At 34.3% G+C, this 24,292-nt stretch overlaps 1 protein-coding gene across 2 annotated transcripts; it reads left to right on the top strand.

Annotated features, from left to right (window-relative positions):
* The first annotated feature begins 1,482 nt into the window (after positions 1–1,482).
* On the top strand, positions 1,483–23,230 carry LOC105061202 (uncharacterized). Of its 2 annotated transcripts, XM_010945176.4 has the most exons (14): positions 1,487–1,679; positions 4,968–5,079; positions 9,961–10,073; positions 11,412–11,534; positions 11,633–11,838; positions 13,301–13,376; positions 15,376–15,462; positions 15,611–15,691; positions 15,808–15,840; positions 18,439–18,492; positions 18,594–18,635; positions 22,400–22,478; positions 22,558–22,628; positions 22,705–23,230. In XM_010945176.4, exons 1-14 carry the CDS (start codon positions 1,500–1,502, stop codon positions 22,792–22,794), a joined length of 1,347 nt encoding a protein of 448 aa, XP_010943478.2. In that variant the 5' UTR covers positions 1,487–1,499; the 3' UTR covers positions 22,795–23,230. The 2 variants fall into 2 exon arrangements, with proteins under 2 accessions (XP_073102105.1, XP_010943478.2); XM_073246004.1 differs by lacking the exon at positions 22,400–22,478 and having other exon boundaries at positions 1,483–1,679; positions 22,500–22,628.
* Positions 23,231–24,292: the final 1,062 nt, after the last annotated feature.

The raw sequence follows: 24,292 nt of genomic DNA on the forward strand, positions 1-24,292 counted from the left end.
TCAAAATCAAACCAATAAGTTTCGAAAGTCTGTAGCTTTTAAGGAAGGAGATTTAGTTTGGATCAATCTATGAAAAAAAGATTTCCTAAGGGACGTCATGGAAAGCTCAAGCCACGAGCTGATGGACCTTTCAAAGTTCTTCAATGAATTAGAGAGAATGCTTATAAAATTGAACTACCAGATGACTATGGTATTTCTATAATTTTTAATATAATGATCTTTCTCCTTATCATAATGAGCATGAAAATGAAGGTTTGAAAGAAAACTTGGGTGCAGCGAAAGCGAATGACACCGAAGTGTCCTCAGCAAAAGACAATGGAAAACAAAGTTTACTATCTACAGTCCAAAAGACAGTAACATCCTCTATTTTTGATCAATTTTGACCTCAAAATTGAATCATTCTGGAAGTCTGTATAGTGTGGGCCATATATGATTGGAAAGCTTTATGAGTCTAATTTCCAACACATCAAACAGTTTGTAATTTGGAGCTTTCTAAAAGGAGTTATGAGTATTTTACTAAAGCACAGTTTTTCTATTTAAGTTTGACTGCTATTATGAGTATTTCTTGAGAATTAAGTGTCTTTAATCATTTTCTTATATTTTTTAAGTGTGTTTAATGTCTTATTAATTTTTTTCTTGAAAACTTAAGGCTAGAGAGATGTTCTAGTTTCTATAAATCAATGTAATTGCAGAACTTGAAAGTAGAATATTGAATACCAAAAATTAATCTGTTTTGTTCTCAAGAAGTGGATTTCTTTTTCTAGCTTCAACTCATTGGTGGAATTCCTTTGAGGATAAGCATCTTCAACTCTTTGGTGGATTTCATTGAGGCCAAGCTTACTTTTTTGTCCATTTGGTGGATTCCTTGGGTGGGGGTGTCCTGTCTTGATTCACTTATGCTATCTCCTTGTTCTCTACTCATTTTCCGGTATCATCATCTCTCAATCATGTATGTCCATGTAAATGTAATGCACTACATAAGTTAATATATCCATAATGCAACATGCAATCCCATGTATGCCATATAGGACACAAAATCGCCATCATGCAATATACACAGCCAGATATGATTGGGAGCCAGACCTCTCCACTTTAACCACAAAACAAAAAGGACCCAAAATCCAGGCAGGAAGCATGTTCATTTAGCATCAATCATATAACCAAACCTTGTGGATTCTTTATCAATCATAAAACAAAATCATATAACCTGCCAAGCTGAAGTATCATTGGATGCTCAGATGTTCTCATGGTATCCAAATGAATTAATTTATGATTTAGCTAAGAAGTTGGAGTGCACCCCCAAGCTAACACCGTTGAACCAACGTGCAAGCTACACCCATTTCTCTTATCCTTCTCAAAGTATCCACTCCTTTCTTAAAAGTAATGTCTTCTTGTGTCCTTGAGGCCATTCCTATTTCTTATTTATTAGGACCACCTTCTAGTGCTCCTCTTCAGGGTGTCTCACTTTCCTAAATCTGTGACTGTGAGTGAGAGATTGAATGAGAGAGAGAGAGATGAAGGATCTTAGAGAGTTGAGTCACTTGTTTGCATGTGCCTTCCTCTTCCAGTTCTCTTCTTTCATGGTGATTCCATCCATCACCGACATCACCGTTGAGGCGCTGTGCCCCGGTAGGGATGAGTGCTCTCTTGCAATCTATCTCAGTGGCTTCCAACAAGTGGTAAACTTCTCCTTTGGTTCTCTTCTTTTTCCTCCAAGATGATTCTTTTTATTTTTTGCAATTCAAGAATTGAAAAAAAAAAAAGAGAGAGAGACTTACTCCAAAACCAATACTGAATGGTATCACAGTTATGATAGAACTCAAGAAAATAAAGAAATTTGGTTGTTTGGATTAAAATACATGACTATAGTCCAGCAACTTGTATATTAACTGCAATGATAGCATATAGAATGGCAAATGAGAAGGATAACTATAACATGGATACTTAATTTCATACAGTACTGTTTACTACGGAATGATATTTACCATTGCCTATAAATTTATATAATTGCCTCAAAAAGTATTTTAATATTTAAATACTTTTTGATAAAATTGATGTTTAAATCTTTAAGACAAATATTCGCATGAATATACCTATGCAGTGGCATTATTGGTGGGCTTGGACATGCCCAGATACAGCATCATATCACCTTCAAGTTTTTCTTTTTTGAAGAAAGAAAGAAATAATGTTTTTGAGAATAATAATAAAAAAAAATCTCTTCTATGAGCTACCACTAGAAGATGTATATATGCATTAAATTGATTTTCTACAAGCAACTGCTAACCTCTAAGAATATTCACTGAATTTGAAAATTGTGTCAAGTGATACTCTGATCCAACTGAAAGCTATTCTTCAAATTCCTCTGAACTTGAAACGAATCTAAATGAAGAGTAATGAATATAAGATTATTAAACACTGTAAATTTGGATGGATTTTCCCTGTCCTCCATTAGAAGATAAAAATGAGGAAAAAAACTTTACCTTCCATGTCCACATTCTAAACAAAGAGTCAAACAAGTCTAGAATAATCACCAATCTACTATCATCTAAAACCAATCAGTGCTTGACGTTTGGATTGAGTGTCTTCTTCGAAAGTGGATATCCATTGCATATGTCTCAATGGAGATTGAGAAAGGTTTGCTCCTGTCCCGAAACAAGCCTACTGGAAGAATGGTAGCAGGGTACTAGAAAAGCCAACCCAACCTTGGCGATATTTAATCTGTTTACAAGTTCGAACTGATTGTGTGCTCTCAGCATATGCTTTAGCATTTTTAGCATCCAAGATGATAACCTCATGAAAATATCATACCGGTATATATTTAGTCCCATATTTACTATGTACCGATAGATCTTAAATATTACACAAGACCAAAAGAACCAAGCAATATTTTCCGACCAGTCTTTTTAAATAAAGTCTTGGATTGTTACAAAAGATAGGTGCGCAGATTAGGTCCATGACCAATGTGGGCTAAAGGAAGCAGTAGCACAATTTCATTTTAGATTGTCCACAAGTTGATAATATTGTATTTACACTATATTTAGATTGATAACTATGATCTAAAATTTGATGTACTAAGGAAAGTGTAGACCGAAACACCCAAGGTACAAGCCAAGTGAATGAGACGTAGATTCAAAACAATCAGGATTACTAACCTAGGATGAGGCTTTAGTGGATCGGACTCCAAGGATGATGATTGGCTAGCAGTTATTACTATCCATATATGGGAGGACTAGGGTAGTTACATCTATGTTACCGCTGTCCAAAACATGAGAAGAGTGGGGTACTATCATCTAAAACATGAGGTATAACTATTCAATATAGGGGTAGTGGAGAAAAGATAACTACGATGTATAACAATAATGGCCCACAAAGTGCAAATAAGTAAAGATAAAATACCGATCCTAGCGATTAATATGAGCCATTTATAAATTTTAAATTGCAATATGAACAAAAATACCTTTTGGCTAATCAATCAATTTCGTTTGTCTTTAGATTATATTTGATCCTATTTTTTGAATTCTATGCTTTAGTTCTCCATTAGTATTCTAATTTACTTGTAAGAGTAGCTATAGGACTTCACCTTGGTTTATATCCACCAAGCATTTTATACTCAAAAAGCAATTTAATTAGACTTCTAACAGCACAATATAAATGCATATATATGTTAATTCTTATTCTTTTATTATTGGAGAACAAGGTTTTATTGATGCAGTACACATAATATGGAAACAAATAACGTCCTAAGTAAAGCCTCACCAAAATGCTTAGAACTCTTGAGTCTAATATTAGATAGACTAATTACCTGTAATTTGTATATAAGCATGACAAGATGAACCATGAAACCATCTCTTTATGTGAACCTTGCAATGTCTACCAAGGTCACGTCAGGTTAGCTTTCCTTGTCCGCCACAACAATCTTATGTCTCCTTTCCATTTGCCTTCCACGTGTCTCTTTCATATCACATTATTACTTCCCATGTGGAACCAACTATTCATTTGGAATATTGTGTAATATTTTCATATCCTTTTCAATTACTTTTATTTATAAACCAAAAGCATGAATTCTCAAATTTAGATGAATATATCATATTATATATATATATATAATATGATATATCATAATATGGTATCTGTGATATGATATGATATAATCAAATATAATATAAATCTTTATATCATTGAGTAGTTATATTATAATTGGGTTTGGATTGTACCTCCCATGCGAAAGAATGGTTGATTTTTTTCATGACATAAATTATTAGACTGCATTTTGCTTTAGATTTTCAAATAACTCGAAAGAGTTCAAAGCACTCGAGTTTTTTTCTTCTATCTATCTATATAAATCTTGAAGTAGATGCTATGCAGTCCAACATCGATGTTACAAAAAAAGAAAAATTATTTTTTGACACAAAAGATACAATCTGAGCCTATTATAGTTAGCATAACTTCTACAAGTTGTGTGATGATTCTATGAGTTGAAACTGATATAAATAATTTTGGTGAGTCGACAGCTTAAATCTAAAATATAAAATATTTAAATAAATTATTTATATATATAATTTTAGAAAATACTCTCAATTATATATTTTTAAAAATTAATATTTTTTAAGAAATCAAGAGATCTGGCTCTAGATAAAGATGTGTCTGTTTTACAAGTGGAGATACAAAGCTTTTGTTAGTGTCCACTTCTCCAATTTCGGACACCATCTAGGCAATGGCTCCTCATTTCTAGCGTGTGTTTCTTAGGTTTAATATTGTTCCCTGGCAATAATTCTTTACCTCGTTAATTATTTTTCTAGTAAAGTTCTAATTGTAATATTCCATTACAAGATTATGCGGCTGAACAAAACATCTAAAGAACTATTTTGGCTTCTTAAAGAAAACATCTAATACAATGGTTGTATTGTTCAATGAACGAGATTAAGTTTAATTTACATAATTAACACCTAGCAACCTATTTTTTGCAGATCACAGGGTTGGGAACTCTCATGGTCACTCCCTTAATTGGCAATCTATCAGACAGATATGGTCGGAAGGCCTTGTTGACCCTTCCTATGACAACTGCTATTATTCCCTTAGGTATGTATTGTACCAATTTAACCTGAGTAAAGGTATATATAGAGAAAATGTCACTTTTGTTGGAAAGTAGATTCAATAATACAAACCTTCCATTAGTAATGAAGTTTGTCTTGCAAAACTATTGAGAATAAAGGTTGACTGCACCCATAGGATGTGTTTGCTTCTAGGTTTTTCCCTTATGATGGAAAAAACAAAAACAGGACACTCCATTAAGAGACAACTTTGTTATATCCTTTTTCTATTGAAATTTTATATGACACTTGTGGGGACCTTAGGATTTGCACTTGTGGGGACCATGTTGTCTGCTAAGAGGCCTAGATTTGTAATCTGCCTTCACCAAGGTTGGGTGCTGTAGGGGCATCTGGAAGAAGCCTTATCTCTTTCCAGTGTGGCCATTTCCTATGGGTATCATTTACTAAAACTGAAAAGAAATGTTAGATAGACCATAATAAGTCAGGAGTTTGAATTTCCATCAAAAAAAAAAAAGTTAGGAGTTTGAATGTGAAAGTATTTTTTTTAGAGAGAGAGAAAGGTCAATGTGGGATTTGATCTTAAGCCTCTTGACAACCATCAAGAGGTTCCATTTGCTTGATCAGCATGCACCTTCAATCACAGCATACTTGATGCATGGGAGGAAGAAAAAGATAATCTCATGGAAGCAATACTTTGGCACTTTGTTGCTCAATCCTAATATAATTGTGCTTTCTCTTCACATGGATAAATAACAAAATGACACTGATTACATAGTTATTTACCATTTTTACTTTCTGCCTACCCTAAGAAGAATTATTATTCGATACTCATTAATCTCGTAAGTTCTAAAGAGCTATGAGATCAAGCATACAAAATGCAGAATATCTTAGTCTAAGATACCCAAATCATGAACATTTTTTTTTTGATGTTGATTTCTTTGGTGGATTGCACATACATTACTGAATTTTAATAAATGGATTGCTATCTTTCTACAAAGTGCTTGAAAGTTAAGATGGATAGAAAAAGCCCATGATGGTAATGGATATTATCTATCATTATCACTCACCAAGAGAAAGCATATGATAATTTTGAAAATAAAGAAGAATATGAGGCTTGACATATTGATGAAATATAGTAGATAGAACTTACCCGCTGCATCGGAGTTTAGGTTTAAAGTGCTTGTATGTCCATAAGAAATGCCTAACGCAAAAGTTAAATATCAAAAGTGTCTTAAAGCCATCCTTTTGAATTTAAAGGTTAAAATTGCAGAGACATAATATCATCATACATAGATGTCACTCTTTAGCCACCTTGAAATCACTTCCAATGGAAATTTTAAAAAAAAAAAATCCTTTAATAAAGGTGGATGGCCCTTAACTTTTGGATGAGAAATTCTAAAGTAATGAAACTTCAAACATAGTTTTTAAGATAAGAGAATTAATGACAACTTGGACAAATTTTGAAAAATAATGCTTTGGAGCATGTGAATTTTCAAAGCTTGCCATGTAGAAGTTATAATAAAGTGGCAAATCCTGATTTTTTTAGTACTTTTGTGAATGATTTGTTTATAATTTTTATAATTCAAATTCTATTCAATAACATGTGATCCATATCTTGTTACATTAATGTTAACCAATCTTAATCTTTTTGCTATCATGAAAGCCAAAGAAAACGGAAAGGTGGTGATGCCCCAAGTGGACCATTTTTTTCCTACACTTTGCTCATAGCTTCACATGCACCATATGCCTCAAAGTGATAGTGGATGCATCACCTATCCATTATTGTCTTTTCCTGTCCAAAGGGCAAAGCAACATGAGCACTAGACAAACTAGACATGTGTGGAGAGATTCCACATGTCTCCTTCCCTTTTATTTTCTTTGGCCCTAGTGAAATTTCCATCAACTTGAGTCAAAAAGTCTGGACAAGGATGGACTTCTTTAAAAATCAAAACAAATAAAGTTGACTCTTTTTGTAGTTTATTATTCTCCCATCAGCTGGGAAGATATTAGAGAGAACATATACACTAAGACATTTGTGACATCCTTTTCTCTTTGATCCTTTTCCTTTTTTTTTTTTTTTTAATGTTTACCTTTACCTCCTTTTGCTTTGCCCTGCCTATGAGAAAGCAACAAACTTGGCAGTGTATGGTTGAACCATAGATTCAAAGGCTAAAAAGTGATGGTCCCCTTAGTATGTCTAGGCCAAAACTTCTTTATTGAAGCACCTAGGTCTATAATGGACCCAAGAAACCCACCCAACTTGAGGTTTTCAATTCCAAAGGGTGTCAACCCTTGGTTTGGTGTAGTAGAGAGAGGATGGGTATAGAATTAGAGTTCAGATCATCTGTAGTGCGGTTTTTGTACCACAGAATCCTGTGTCACTATGGATAGTAGCCATGTCATCTATCTTGAAGTTAGGCAACTCTTATTTATTTTGGATACATAGCCAAACACTTTTTAGTGCAATACATAGTGCATGCGGAGATGAAGGAGAGTTGGATGTTTCAAGATGGATGTGGCAACTATTTATAATGGTACTACACCTATGGTGTAAAAGTTATACCATAGAGGATCCCGTTTGGTAGAATCAGGGGTGGTGTTAGAGCCCCTTCTCAATCTAGAAAAAAAAAAGAACCTAAGTAATGCCAAAGTAATATTGGTGCAAAAGCAATATTGGTGCCCTGTCTATTGTAAAGGGAGTTTAACTCGTGTGTATATGTGTCTTGAGCAAGGTTCCACTAAAGCCCATGACTCTATATAACAGGCCCACTCCAATTCGCATTAAAAGTTTATTGGAGTAATTCTATGTGCACCACATACGATGCAATAAAATTGATGTGGAGCTCACTACTCAATTACATTAGAGCATACGGCATACTTAATAATGGGACAGATATTTAATACTGCTCAATTTTTTTTTCAATTTTTATTGATGAAAATATTTTTTTTTTTATAGAAAAAGAAAGGATTGTGTTATTACTTCTTGATGCTTTGTATGACTTCTTATGAACATATATGACATCCTAAATAATACATATGACTTTTTATATCTTTATGATATCCTGAACAATATATATGATTTTTGATATCTTGTATGACTTTCTGTCAATATATATGACATCCTGAATAATATATATGATTTTCTGTGAATAGATATGGCATCTTGAACAATATATATGACTTTTTAATGCCTTATATGACTTTCTGTGAATATATATGATATCCTGAATAATATATATGACTTTCTGTGAATATATATGATATCTTAAATAATATATATGATTTTTAATATCTTATATAGCTTTCTGTGAATATATATGGCATTCTAAATAATATATATGACTTTCTGTGAATATATATGATATCCTGAACAATATCTATGGCTTCCTAATACCTTATATGACTTCCTATCAATATATATGACAACTTAAATAATATATATGACTTCTTGATATCTTATATAACTTTCTGATGTCTTATATGGGAAGTCATATAAGACATCAGAAAGTCATATATATTGTTCAAGATATCATATATATTGACAGAAAGTTATATAAGGTATTAGGAAGCCATATATATTGTTTAGGATGTCATATATATTCACAGAAAGTCATATGTATTGTTCAAAATATCATATATATTCACAAAAATCATATAAGGCATTAAAATGTTATATATATTATTCAGAATGTCATATATATTTACAGAAAGTCATATATATTATTCATGATGTCATCTATATTCACAGAAAGTCATACAAGATATCAGAAAGTTATATATATTGCTCAGAATATCATAAAAATATAGAAAGTCATATATATTATTCAAGACATCATATATATTCATGAAAAATAATATAAGACATCAAGAAGTAATAATACTGTTCATTCTTTATTCTACGGAGAGAAAGATATTTTCATCATTAAAATTAAAAAAATAAAAAGTTGATCAGCATTAAATGCCTGTCCCATCATTAAGTACACTATGTGCTCTAATGTGATTAAACGGTGTGCTCCACATTAATTTTATTACACCGCACGTGATGCACAAAAGCTTTCTCAAGTTTATTGTTATTATTGTTGTTGTTATTTGGGCAATATGGTAGTAAAGTGCCGTTATAAAGATTTGAAATATAGACCTCCCCAAGGGCAGGATCTTAAGCAAATAACACCAAATAGATGAGCTAATAGCTATTGCTATTGTTAGATCCAAGTTTAAGCTGCTTTTCAAAGTTTGGCTTAAGCCAATCTTGAAGATTAATAGCTCAAGTATATGCTCCAAATTAATGACTTTGCGACCAGGCTTGTTCAAAAGGGTTAGGTTACGCTTGACTTGAAGTTGAAGCCCAAGCAACCAAAACTTAGGCTTGGCATAGCTGATGGGTTTGTTGCTAAGATGTCTTAATAAACAAGTCAAACTTCTCGTCACCCAAGCCAATCACCAAATCGGTATACGTAACTACACTTCCAAAGAGAGAATATTGTGACATGACATCAAGTCACAAAATGTAAAAGCCTGGTCATTGTAAATGTCACAGATTTGTATTATTAAAATAATTTTACTATCATTTTCATGAAGTTGCATATATCTTTGGCAATGTATAAGATAGGACCTTCCATCTTCTTAAAATGATAAATCATATAGTAGATGAATGTTCACTTCCTCTGTAGCTTTTACATCTATTATTGCAAAGTCTTTTAAATGATACATATAAATTTGAAATTTATTTTTTGAGGGAAATTAAAGGTATGAAGACTCGTGCACTATAATTACCAAGTTTAGATTCTTCAAAGATATATGATCCAAGAATTGATTCTGTAACTTATGATTGCTAAATAAAGGGATGTGAACATTGAGAAAAACCTCAATTCACCAAAAAAATTTATTTACTAGACCTCATTGTTTGCAGCTATATTGGCTTATGATCGATCGAGAGTTTATTTTTATATTTACTACATCGTCAAGATGTTCACTGGCATATTTTGCGAAGGCAACATGCAATGTCTTTCACTGGCATATGTGGTAACTACTTATATCTCCTTAATTATTTGTATAGAAATGTATATATGTTTTGGAAGGACTTCTATATATTTAGATCTTGTACTCACCAAAATTAGTTGTCTAATATGCATATTTACTACCTTGGTAACCATGATCTTAACCAACAAGCACTAATCCGCCGATCTATGGTTCATGTCTTTCAAAGAAAGGCTAAAGTTAAAATAAACAAAAATATATTCCAATATATAAATCCACGTTCTCATGTGATTATTTTTGCTCCTGGCCACTTGGGATGTTATGTTTAGTAAATATATTTAGATGCTAGAATGCTAATTCCAATAAGCACTGAATTTGCACAAAAGGATTTAAGATGATACCCAATAAAGGAGTTTGTTCATTTATTTAATGTTGGATTTATGCTTGAGTAATATAATAAAGTATTTTTTTACACATAATTCCAATAAATTATACATGAAATGCAATATGTTCTATATTGTATGTTATTTATTTACAAAATAAAATAGTATTATGATTATTATATAAATATGAATGTTATAAGATAGCATATTAAATGCCATTAATTACCATAATACGCACGCACTGCGCGCACACAATTATATTTGATATAATTATATCTAAAGACATATCAAATAATTATTACAATATAGATGATGATAACTATATAGCATATAATGCAATATACAAAATATACAATTAAAATATAGGAGATTACATTATATTATTATATTTCTATTCTATTATGTAGAATATCTTGATAATATGAATATAGTATTTAAATAAAGTTACAACTTGTAACAAAATTGATTATATAAAATAATAATACATTAATAATAGATTAATATAGTTATGATGTATTATAATAATTTAGTAATATTTATTATTATTAAAATTAATGATTATATGATCATATATTATATGTCATATATCATAATAATTAATAATATGTTGACATAAAATATAATATCCTAATGGATAAGTTATTTGTGGTTGTATTTGCTTCATTGCGGGAGATATACTAGACTTATCCAAACATACTTAAAATTAATCATTCTTGATTATTCCGATGAATGTGTAATTTTGAAATGGGAAAAGAATAAAGCTTACAATTTCGATATTGGATTCAGTATCGATACCAGTATACCGTCGGTATGTCCGCTATGATGTAAATCCCATGCTGGAACTTTTTAAATATGGCGCGGAGAGGGCAGGGCCTCGCCGGATTACCAGCGCGAATCTCAAAGTCTTCCGTGGACCGTACCGGATTTGGAAAAACCATTTTGGAAGCGTGCCCCGTGTCTAAAGCTGATGTGCTCTTCCTCTCTCTCCCCCCTGGCGCAGGCGGACAAGGTCGGGGAGCGGCGGCGAGCGTCGGCCTTCGGCGTGCTCTCCGGCGTCTCCGCCGCCGGCTTCGTCTCCGGCACCTTCGTCGCCCGCTTCCTCTCCACCTCCTCCACGTTCCAGGTCTTTCTATTTTCTTCCTCCTCTTCCTCTCTTTCTCTCCCCTTGTCTTCCTCACCCCCCCTTAAACTCTCTCTCTCATCCTCTTCCACCGCCTCCAGGTTTCCGCCACCGTTGCCGTGATCGCGGCGGCTTACATGAGGCTTTTCCTGGCCGAGACGGACCGCGGAGCCGCCGCCGCCGCCGCCGAGGAGGCCTCCCGCCCCCTCTGTTCCCCTTCCTCCTCCGACGGCGAGTCATCTCCGAGACTGCCGGCCCTGAGGAAGCTGCCGTCGCTGGAGAACATGATCGTCATTCTGCAGAGCAGGTATTTGATTCGATATTTGATTTCTGTCGAACGACTTCAAGAAAATAGAAAATAGTAAAAAGAATGGCTGCTTTGTTTGCTGTTAGTTAAGATTAATCCCAAGTCCCCATTTTTTGATTATTAATCGGATTTATTTTCTCTTGATGAGTGGGAAATTGGAACGAAGTTGAGAAAATGATAAGCTGTTTGCTGATCTCAATCTTGACTCAAATGGTCAAGGTCTGTTGTTTTTTATTTCATTGACAAACTTCGTTTAATTTAGTCTCACTCATTGAAAGCTATGGTGGAATACATTAAACATGCACTATGAGTTACGAGTTTGCAGTGATCTGCAGCAAGAGAGGGATAGCAGGGGAAATTTTCATTATGCCTGAAAGATATGTGTGTTTTTTCTTTTAGTATCCTATGAGAAAATCATGATTTTTCCTTATTAGTATAATGCTGTCTAGTGATATCTTAGGTGCAGCTACAAAATTTTAAATTTTCATTGATAAGTTTTGTCTCTATATACTTTTTGTAGCTCATGATGGAAAATTTTTTTTTTTCCGGTGTGTATGCCTACGGTTGAGGTTATTTGCCTTAACTTGATCTAGTTTACAAACTGCTCCTTACCTATCTCTTGTAGGTGTCATGCACTTGTTCTTTGTCTACCTAGCTTTCAAAATATTTTCTTCATTTTTGATGAAAAGAATTTATTTCAACCTATACTTGCAAATCTTATCTATGCAGAATCGACTTTATGCATCAAGGTATGATCAGTTGAAGTTTGTGAACTTGAATTAACTCCTGCATTAAATTTCTTATCAAGGCAATCGAGGACGATACATGAAACTTATAAGACAGGTTGGTGGCAAGGAAACCTACCTTATGTTCTACACTGTCTAAATGAAGAGAGATGAAGACAAGGTTTGATATGGTCGATGTATCAGTTTTTGAGGTACAAAGTATACAATAAAGAGAAATTATAACATGATTCTAATTATGGTAAGGAAAAGAATGGACTAGAAAGATGATGTATTTTTTGTTTTGTTTTTCAAATGTCTAATATTTTTTTCTTTCAAGAAAAAAAATGCTTCCTTTTTAATTTTTTGCTCGAGATATTTGGCTTTGACTTTGACAATACTGATACCTCAACTTGTCATGTCCAACTATACAATAGTTGTCCATAGATACTTGTACATGTTTTATCATCACTTTTCTATGCGTGAGAGTAAGTGATATTTCTTACAGACATTTATTCCATAGAATAGGGAACCTAATATGGCAATTCCTTGTAAGTTTATTGATATAAAGGACATGGAGCAGCATTGTCTTTTAATACAGAAGTCTTTCATTGGAAGTATGTGTGTTGTTCATTATTTCACAACCCGTAACATGTGTGCATTTTCATACCAAATTGACTCAACTTTTGACTAATGCTTTCACTGAATAAGTCTCAAACTTTTGCTTCCCTATCATGCAGCACGACATTATCAAGAGCAGCAATTGTTGTATTTTTCAACAGTCTTGCTGAAAGTGGTCTTCAGAGTGCATTACTGGTACCTCTTGTCCTCTACTAATTTGAGATTCATTTTTGTATTTGCTTTATCTACAGTAAATTATGCTTGAAATATGGTATTGTCAAACTCATCTTATTCTTTTGTTGACTAAAACTATATATTGGAAAGGAGTAAAATGATCAAAGAAGGTTAAAGAAATCCAAGAAAGTTTGGAAGCAAGTATCTAGACTAGAGAGCATATTTGACATAAAATACTTTTCTGTTAATTATGTTGATCTCTGATTCTACCCCTCATGCAGCTAAAATGTATATTTCATAGTTAGCAAATTGCCTACACAAGTCCAAGTAATAAACAAGGCCTATTGCTTGGGAGGCTGTCCAGGTCAGCAAGATGATCACCAACATGTGTTTCCTAGGTAACCCTATACAGCTGCACAGCATGTTTGTGATATCTGAAGATAATGAACTGGCGATGCATTTCTGTCTCTCAGTAGCAAAAAGCTTCTATATAGGGTGCTGCACCAGCTTTGGTATCTTTCAGGGAACTAGCTCCCACACCAGCTTCTTATTGACTATTGAGAATTTGTTTTTGAGAGATCTGCTTCCCCAGAGCTGCATCTGAATCCACTTTTGGCAGATGTCTACAGATTTACCTTGTTAGTATTTGATTTTGAACAGCTGTTCCAGTCACCTTTTAGCTGCTCTAAGAATTTTTCGAATTGCACAGCACAAGAACCAACAAGTCAGCAGTTTATCACCATCGACTAGAACTCTCAGCCTTTATTATAACAGTTGAACAGTTTACAATTTACTTCCATCTAGGCAGTTCACTGAAGTGCTATTGGAAAGCCTCAACTGCCTTTTCCAATTCTCTGCTAGTGCCTAGCCATGATAGCTTCAAATTAAACCTGGAGTCCATTGTGTGGAAGTATGAAAAGTTAGATTTTTTCTTCATCAAGCTTATTACAACCAAAATCAAGAATGATCTTTGAACAAGACATTTGTAGTGATGAGTCATTTTGAGGCTAAATGATGATCTTTGAACATGTGTATCATTTTACAGTTGCCAACGATTTTACCATAATTTCTCTCTTACCTTCTATCTTTCCATCTATGTTTCCATCTCTTTCCCTCCCTCTCCTCTCTCTCACAAAAATTGTCTTCATCAATACCCTCTCCTGTCTTCCAAATAGACAACATCTATTTTCTTAGATTCTGGTAGTTAACAAGAGCTAACTAAGAAAATGCACATATTAGAACATGCGAATTTATGATGAATTAAAGGTCCTAGGTCCCAACTTACTCCTCATGACCATTATTTTGGCAACATAATTGTTGATAAGCATAAATTAAGCCTTGAGAAGAGTTTAGGACAGCAACTTCGGTAGTTAATCCGAAAATGCACCTCAAGATAGCCCAATTGCATTTATGGGCAGTTCATCATAAGTAGGTTTACCATCCTTGAATGTCATTTTTTCCTAGGATATAATGGCAAGAATAAATAGAGACTTAGCTTTGCTCATCTTTTGGCTTGTTGACTTTTGTGTATATTGATGGGCATTAAGCCAAGCTTTTCATCTGCATTTCACTATTTACTGTTTCAAGTTTCAACTGAATACGAACACATCAATTTGAGCAACTGAAATGAAAACCTAATGCCCATGCTTGTGGGCTTTGTCCAAATTGATCTTTTGAGCTGTAGACGTTAAGAAGGAAAGGCCAACTTCTGATACTCTAAGAAAAATATTGAACTATAATTGAAATCATGTTTGTGCAACTGATTTATGGAAGAATAGATGCCCTGGTCATTTCAGTTTGTTTTTCAATGAGAAACAGCTCACCTTTCTAAAAATTAAAGTCAACGCATATTTGCATCTACAGTTTTTTCTTCTTCCATATGTTTTTCAACTTTCAATTTGTGAGTATTTTTATAAATTAGGAGTTTTGTGTGCAGATTCCTTCACGTATAACTTTAATTTCTACATGCCTGTCTTGAAGGTTCTGATAACTTACCAGTTTTTATTTGATATCAACACAGTACTACCTGAAAGCACAGTTTCAGTTTAGCAAAGATCAATTTGCTGATCTGCTGCTGATCATTGGGATTGCAGGAGCCTTTTCACAGGTATGATTTTTCTCGATGGTGTTTGACATTGTTTGCTTGTATAATTTCTGTAAAGATTTCATATTTACTCATGTGCATGCATGGCTACATGCATTGACAAGAAGCTAACTAGCAAATAGTTTTCATCTAAGAATGGCTCGTTTTGCAGCTCTTCCTGATGCACTTATTAATTCCCACTTTGGGTGAGGAGAAACTCCTTAACATAGGCCTTTTGGCAAGTTGTGCACATGTAATTTCCTTTCATTTTGATCATCTTCTTTCATATTTGATTTTTTTTTTATTATTATTATTAGCCCCTTATTACTGAATTCTGACTTGCTGAAATTTTCTCACAAAATTCTGCAGATTTTTCTTTACAGCATTGCATGGTCATATTGGGTAATTTCTTCCCTAAGCCTGTTAATTTGCATCGTGGTCCTGCTCTTAGACGGTTTATCTATTCGTGATGGTTATTTATATTAACTGTTAGTTTCTTCTAAAATCTATTAGTGTATGTCTGAACCAATTTATGCATCTGTTCATATACATAAATGGATACATAAATACAAAAACATGGTCATAGATGTTCCTAACTTGTGGCTTTTTCTTCTAATTTTGCATGTCCATCTGTCAATATCTTTGCTGTAACTAGTATATGTTTCTATCATGTTTTTTTTATATGATAAACCTACACAAGAAAGTCAAAAAATAACAAGTCATGTATACTGATAATTCATTTCATCTTTACCCTGCTTCGGCAAAGCTGATTTTGAAACAACTTCATTTACAAGACAGATTATTTAACATAATACTGTTTTTGTTTTTATGAGTCAAATCTACCTCCAGAAAACTGACAGAGGTTGATATCAATATATGAACCTTTCCATCATTCTGAACTCAGGTTTCAACAAAGTATTTTTAAGACTGCGCCTTAACTGGCTAGGGTTATTTTTATCCAAAGTTGTTCAACTTCCAATACACACACTAGATGGATTCCAGTGAATTAGATTAACACAGACTGAAATTGGTGCTTGGAAGTTGACTAGGGATGTTGAAATATATACATTTTTATCTGGAATTAAGATCCATTACTTGTGTGGTTCTGTCTTTCATCCAAGAAATCTAATTGTTTCTGTAATTTCTTAAAATCATTTAATAACTAGATTCTAGAAATAGATGTATTGATTCTCTTTATCCCCTCTCTTTCCTCCTCATAATCTTCTCTCTCTCTCTCTATCTATCTATCTATCTCTGTGTGCATGCCTCCCTCCCCACGATCTTCCTAATGAAATCCTGTTATGAGCATGAAGTGGCTTATTTTCATAGGTTATCTTTAACCAGCAGTTTTGCATGCTTACGTTATGTTCCATATATTCTGGAACATTCTTAAAACAGTCAGCAAATCATATCATTGTGATGTTTCATGGTTAGTGTTAACTAACCACTATACTCCAAAAACTCAAGCAGTTAGGGAAGGGCTAAACAATGTATATCAGGCCTTAATAATGCCCCCACGCAAGCCCAGACCATGCATGTGTAGGCATAAAAAGTCGAGAACAACTCAAGATAACAACTGGGAATGAATCAAGAAGTGAAAAGACTCAAGATAACAAATGAGTGATATAAACTAAAATTGGTCTAAATAAGGTTTGAGCAAATGGTCTTTAGATCTGCTACCATGTTAACTAGCTCCCAGACTCTAAAAGCTTGAGCTGATCGGGAAGGGGTCAACAATGTCTATCAGGCCTTAACAATTAGACATAGAAGCATACTGATGGGTTTGTTAAAAGTAAGGTTTTAACTTGCTAGTAAAAGGGAAAACCAGTATCCTTCCAATAAAAAGAATAACTTGGATTTTGTGCTGACCAGTATATACAGTGTGCAAGAGCCAATTGGAGCAGAAGCTCAGGAGGGGTTGGTCGGAAAAAAGGGAGTGGGTAGGGGAGGGGGACTGGATTGCAACCTTATTTCTTCCTACGGACACTACTCATCTGAAATTTTAATGGAACAAGTATTTTGCAATATGAAGGTTTTAAGGATAAAACTAAATATCAGTTTTGACTCTTCTCCATTTGAATTTATTTTACTGATAATTTGTACTATGGTTTTTGTTTCATTTAGCAACCCATGAACTTAATATTCTTATATTCTGTTAGAAAATCTGCAAGAAGTTTGACCTAATTTAGCTATTATTTTTTTTACTTGGTTTTATTGAAGTTTGTTTTGCAATTTTTGAGTCTATATGAAGATGCGTGTTTACTACTTGTAGAAACCTATTGTGTCCTAGATCCATGGATTTAAATATCAAGTTATAGACCTATACTGGTCACCTGCTTGTGGGTATGTACCTCGATATGGGTTCAATATGGTGTCCATATGCCTTGATACAGATAAGCTAAAAGAAAGAAAGGCATGCCAAGCAGTATGTGTTGATATGCCTTGATATAATGTGGCTTTGGGTGGTACATGCTGACACCAGACGATAGGGATGATTTGAGCTGGGTTCACTAAAATTAGTTTGAGTCGTGTTCCCCTGTGCCAGTCCTTGGCAGGTATAGTACATATCAGCTAGTAGGGGGCCAACATGCAGTTTTTGAATCCTTCATCACATGTGGCATTATTGGTTGCTTAGATTAATACAAAGATGATATTCAACAATAATGAACTGGGTGCTAGTTAGCATGGAGTCTTATATTGAGCTGTCACAATATGCTTCTGCAATTATTTTTGTCACATACTGATGTCAATAGTTCATTAAAAAAAAAATGCTAAAAAAGGAAGGTGATGCTGAATTAACAGGTTAGCATCTACATAATTGCTGTTAGGGATGGTAGCCATGTGCATGGGTACATGGGTTATACATGTTTTTCAGTCTGGTTTGCTATTTTAACATTGCTCTTCTTTTACATATAATCTACCAATTATGTTTTCTTCTAAACACAACAGTTTCCTTTCTTCAAAGTTTATATTTCACAATGATATTGCATTTATTTGCAGGTTCCCTATTTAGCTGCAATATTTATAGTTTTGAGTGTTTTCATCCAACCATGTGTGAGTGCTTTTCTATTGATTGCTCTAGATTTCTTTCCTTCTTTCTTTCTGTGCTTTCCTTTTCTTCTGTTGAGCATAAATTCTTACCTCCACTCGAGCAGATAAGGAGCATTGTATCCAAAAAAGTTGGACCAAGCGAGCAGGTACTAATTCATAATGTTGAAATGTTAATTTGGTTTCGATACAAATAACTTCTATTCTCATAAATTTAAGAAAGCCACATTCAGATCACTGGAATACCGGTTTGAGACATTTTACTGTTCTGGTTATTAGTATTTTTACATATTCCCTGTTCTCTGTTTACATTTATGGCCTTTTAGCAATTAATATAGTTCTCCTGTCATCTTCCCTCTTTTTTGTCTATGCAATGTCTAAGTCAAGGAGAACTTAGATGTCTATTCCTTGGTATATGTGCTTAAATTGTAGCCCACAATGTAGATCTCCCTATACCAGCTATGTTTTGAGAGCTCATGGCAAGCCCCTTCTAAGCCAAAAATTCTTTGACAATAATTTGACAAATCAAAACATTTTGCACAATTCTATAGCAATCTTGACTTAGATTATGCTTTATAGTCAAAACCATTTTGATGGAAAAATAGACTTTGATGATTATCATGGCAAATTTTTAATATTTATTATCTTAGATTTATATAAATCTTGACTTAGATTATGCTTTATAGTCGAAACTATTTTGATGGAAAAATAGACTTTGATGATTATCATGGCAAACTTTTAAAATTTATTATCTTAGATTTATTTATCTTATTATCAGAGTAGTACTAGACAAGATAGATTTATATCTTTTTAAACGTATATATATGAATAGTTTCCATTTGTAGCATTTGTTAGGGTACAATTAATTTTAGATGAATTTACTGGTTATCACCTGGACTACTAATTATTATTTCAATCATACTTATACCAACATTCATCTAGATTTTTCTGCGTCAAATGCTAATCCTTGCTAAAATAAGGCTTTCTTAGTTTCTACCATGATTCCAAAAGCTGCCTGCATCGGCCCCATACTAGTCTGCACATATTGCATCAGCCAGGAGCCAGTATGGGAGGGGCTGTTGTGCCTTGGATTTAGTCAAATCTGGCCTGGGCTAGCCTGAACTAGCCCTTCATGGGAATGTGAACCAAACTACTGCATGGTACCACTTGGTATGTGTGTTTAAATGCCTTTCAGCTCATTCTCCACCATTTCAGGTGGGAATGAGTCAACCAAGAATCCAGAAGCCTCTTAAGCCCATTTACTCGGAATGATCATCCAATTTTTTGGACTTGATCAACATTCCATTCTAAATATTCTTCGCCCCTTCTTATTTTCTTGAAAAAGTTGAGAACAAATTAGTGTTTGGACTGAAAAAAAAAAAATCTTGGAGTTACATTATTGCTGGACTTAGTGGTTTTCGATCCATGGATTCATGTAAATCCGAAAATAATCTGTGCAAATGGTATTTATTCGAACCTTTTAACATATTTTGCAATAAATTAACAATACAAAACTTTCAGCATGTGTCAGAAGGCATGACTTGGTCACTTACATCAATACTCTTATCAGTTGCAAAAACATAGCATTAACACAATAATTGATAAGAAAAATGCAAAAAGGTGGCTAAGTAGGCTGTAGAAGGCAATATTACTTGGACTAGTGACATGGGTGTCAAGTGCCAAAAGAATCTGAGGCAGGAATCTTCTAAAAATTAGACATGAGGACACATGTTTATCATATACATACATACGTACATACAACTTATCGAAAACTTTAATAAAGAATTGACAAATGTGGATATATACCAAGATGACATCATAATGGGATGGTATGAAGTGTCAAGAAGTATCACTAAGTGTCCTAAATGTCCTATGAGTGACATGTATACATACATACATACCATCCAAGTTCAAGATCCAAACAGTTGAACGTGATCTACACTACAAAAAATGCCAAAAAACAAAAATTCATGTCATTTGGTGCTTTCTAATCTAATCATTTAATAGCATGATACCATTTTTTACGTTGATCTAATGATCAAAACTAGTCAATTTACTCTATCCTTATTTTAAAATATGTCAATCATGATCAAAAAATGGATTTTTCAATTATGTTCGTTATCATATATTTTACTAACTAGTGCAATTGGTACCATTTATTTTTGCAACAACGTGATGCATATGTTAGAGATCACGAAAATACATGAATTTTGATTTCTATGTATTTTTTGTAGTGTAGATCATATTCAACGCTTTAGATCTTGAATTGGATGATCTATCATTGATTTTAAAATTGATGTCTTTTTTCAAGGAGTTAACATAAAGTGTAGAGTCTAGCTCTCTCGGTATATGAACCGGGATCAATCTTTGGACAATATAAGTTTGACACTTGATATTTCCATCCTAGATTCCAATCACAACCAAATTAAGTGGGTTTATGATTCTGAAAATTCTTGAGTCTTGCGCCTTGTGCGTTATGGTGAAAAAGATTTAGTTGATGGATGGGAGAGAAGAAAGCAAAAAAAAAAAAAAAAAAAAAAAGGAAGATACACTATCTCAGTACTGGGCCCTATACTGGTCTTACTCTGTCACTATATTGATATGCCTGATACAGGGGCCGGTTTGATAGTTGCCTCTCATATGGTCTATCGGTACCAAACCAGTATGGTACAGTATGCTCTATATAGACGGTTCGGGATAGTATGGCATGCCTCAAATAAATGTGATGCAAAGTAGTAGAGATACTATCAAACCCACCAGAGTAAAAGTAACAAGAAAAAGTAGAAGGCACTATTGAAATGATGGTTTCCGGAAAAGCTGGAATGAGATGGTACAATAGGCACCTTACCCTTTCTGGCACAAAACTAACATTGGTATAAGTGTTAATATACCGAAACAATTGTACTAGTACGAACTAGACCTACAGCCTGTACCAATCTATACCAGTGTATAGATTGTCCATACTAGTCAGTTCTAATGAATTTTCATTTTTTTCTGAATCTGTCAGTTCAGTATGTATCATTAGTATCGATACTCTACTGCTACTGTCAAAAAAATGATACAGGAATTGGAATCGGTATTTAAAACCTTGACAAATTTTGTTCATGACTTACATGCCAAATCTAAAATAAGCATAGCATGGCAAAGGCACATTTAGAGTCCGGCTTAATTTAGCTTGAGCCAATAACTTCTGAAGTACTGTTTAACCTAAAAGTTAGCCTCTTGATCAACCTAGATTTCACTCCAAAGAAGGATTCTTGGGAATGCTGCTGTACACATGATACTAAATGGCTTGGTATGAAACTTTTGTTTTTCCTCGTCGGTCATACACCTCACTGTTTAAGCAGGGAATTTCAAAATTGTAATTTCCATCTGTAAATTATTCAGTTTTCTCTTTGAATAAAATTGGTGAGTAGTGGGTTCTTCCCACTACTCTCCACACTTTTTCAAAAAAAAAAAAAAACACACCTCACTATTTACCCCGCATATATTCACAAGTTACACGTTGGCACATATGTTTTGCTTTCCACTAATCAAATTACAATGCTGCCTAGAATTAATAATGATGGACTTTTGCATTATTTAGTGCTAAATCTAACTTATGATAAACAGTCTCGTATGATACCTGATGAGCTATTATAATCAGGTGGTGGCTACTTTAATTGACATCTATACCAGAAGACTGATTTAATTTTAGCATTTTTTTAAAAAAAAATCTTATATGTGTTGATATTATTAGCATTCTGCATTTTGGTGTCCATGATAGATCTTCATTATGATTAAATATTTAACCTGATGTCCAATTTTCCTGAGATACTAGTTTCTTAATGCTAGAACTGCTATTATAAGTCCAAGAGATCTTTGCTGTGTCTCAATATTTTCTTGGTTGTCTACTAAATGATGCTTGCTTCAGGGAATGGTCCAAGGATGTATAACTGGCATCAGTTCATTTGCTGCAATTGTATCTCCATTAGCCTTCACTCCTCTAACAGGTATTTAATTGGTTATTCCAGAAAACACTGGTTAAATTTAAAGACCATAAACTGAAGGACAGCCTTCTTTTTCCTTTAGCTTGGTTCCTGTCAGAGGATGCACCAATTAAATTCAAAGGCTTCAGTATCCTGTGTGTTGGATTTGTATCGGTAAGCACTCAAGCACAATCGCTTTTCCGATAAATCTTATGGAGATTTTGGTATCATTAATCAAATTTTTATACAGTTGATAGCCTTCATGCTTAGTATTATGATGAGATCCGCTCCTCCAAGTACAAGCCAGAAACTTGTGAATGCCATACATGTGCTGGCCTGATGGTTAAGAATGTGAATTCAACCCAGCCAGCATGACATCCTCTGGTTTTCCATGTATCTGCAATCGCTTGCATGTAAGAAAATGGCATCTGAAGAGATTTTACAAACTGCTTATCTTGGATCGCAGTATTCCATTCGTATGGATTTCTGTGGTGCTATTGAGGATATGAAGTACTCTGACAACTTAGATGGCAGCTTCTCCTTGGTGGGCCTGATAGGGAAGGGAAGATGCACCATCATTTCTTGTAATTATGTTCATCTAGATGGATTTTTTCTCCCTCTCTCTAGGTTTTTAGTCTGTTCCTTATGACTGCTGCTGCTTCCATGAAATATCCCGGTCTCCTCACCAAGATTCAATAGGTATGAAGAACATTCTCTCTTTATTCTGTATAGATTATAAACCAAACACTAAGCATAAAAAATTTAGTTTCTCTTCAGTGAAGCTTCCTTTATATAGACTTTGCAGAATGCAACATCATAGCAACTAGCAATGCGCGAAGTTTGTTAGCAGATCATAACTATCTGTCAAAAACTTGATAAATAGGGGAGTTTAATGACTGGTCCGCTAGTGGACAACTTCTAATCCCTATTGACCAAACTTAAAACTTCCAGTCCATTATGATATTTGACTTCAACCTTCAATCCATATTAGACCAAATTGCCTTGAATTAAATATGATTGCTCTTCTTCCCATTGCTTCTCCATCTCCTGACTTCTCCAGTTGCCGATGACAAGTAGGTCCGGTGGCCCAACTTCAGCCCAATTCTACTCGTTCTGCCGGCAGTGGCGGTGTTACTCACTTTTGATGAGAGTCACCGCGGGGTAGTCAGGGAAATGCAGGAAGTAGAAGGGGAAATTGTTGACAGAGAGGAGGGCAGGCAATCGAGAAAGGAGGTAGAGAAGAGAGGTTGGTGGTACTCAAGGGCAAGGGCGGTGAGCGGAATGGCGGTGACGCTTGGGTGGTTGTGTGATAGTCCCAAAGGTGTAGCTTTTGGCTATTGTCTTCCCATCCAATAATGGACATCATGGAAGGGATACATGCCTTAGCAGAGTTAGCTCGGTTCATCATCTTCTTATAAAAGAAAAAAAAATTCAAAGAAAGATAAAAAGACTAAAAAGGGCCCTTAAAAAGAGAGAAGAAGAAAGAAAGGGTGGGTGGAGGAAAGAAAAGACCCGTCGGGGGAGAGGAGATTATCCGGAAATAGAAGTTGGCCTCTGGCTGCACTTCACCTTCCTTTTTCTTCTTTTCGGCTTTGGGGTTTTGGTCGGGTGGGGTGTATTGGGCATTGGGGTGGTGGGAATTAAAAAGGCACTCATGTCGGAATGGGATAGAGAGAGAGAGAGAGGAGACCTGCCTCTCTTGTTGGATTATTATTAGTATAGTGTTTAATGGTCGGATAGTTGGTTAATTACATATTTCAATCTGTGTGGCCTCTTATTTGTAATCCTTGTTAGAATAGTTCGATGAGGTAAAAATCAAGTTTGGTTATTTATTTAAT

This window comes from Elaeis guineensis, chromosome 11 (assembly GCF_000442705.2).
Source record: "Elaeis guineensis isolate ETL-2024a chromosome 11, EG11, whole genome shotgun sequence".
Lineage (NCBI taxonomy): Eukaryota > Viridiplantae > Streptophyta > Magnoliopsida > Arecales > Arecaceae > Elaeis > Elaeis guineensis.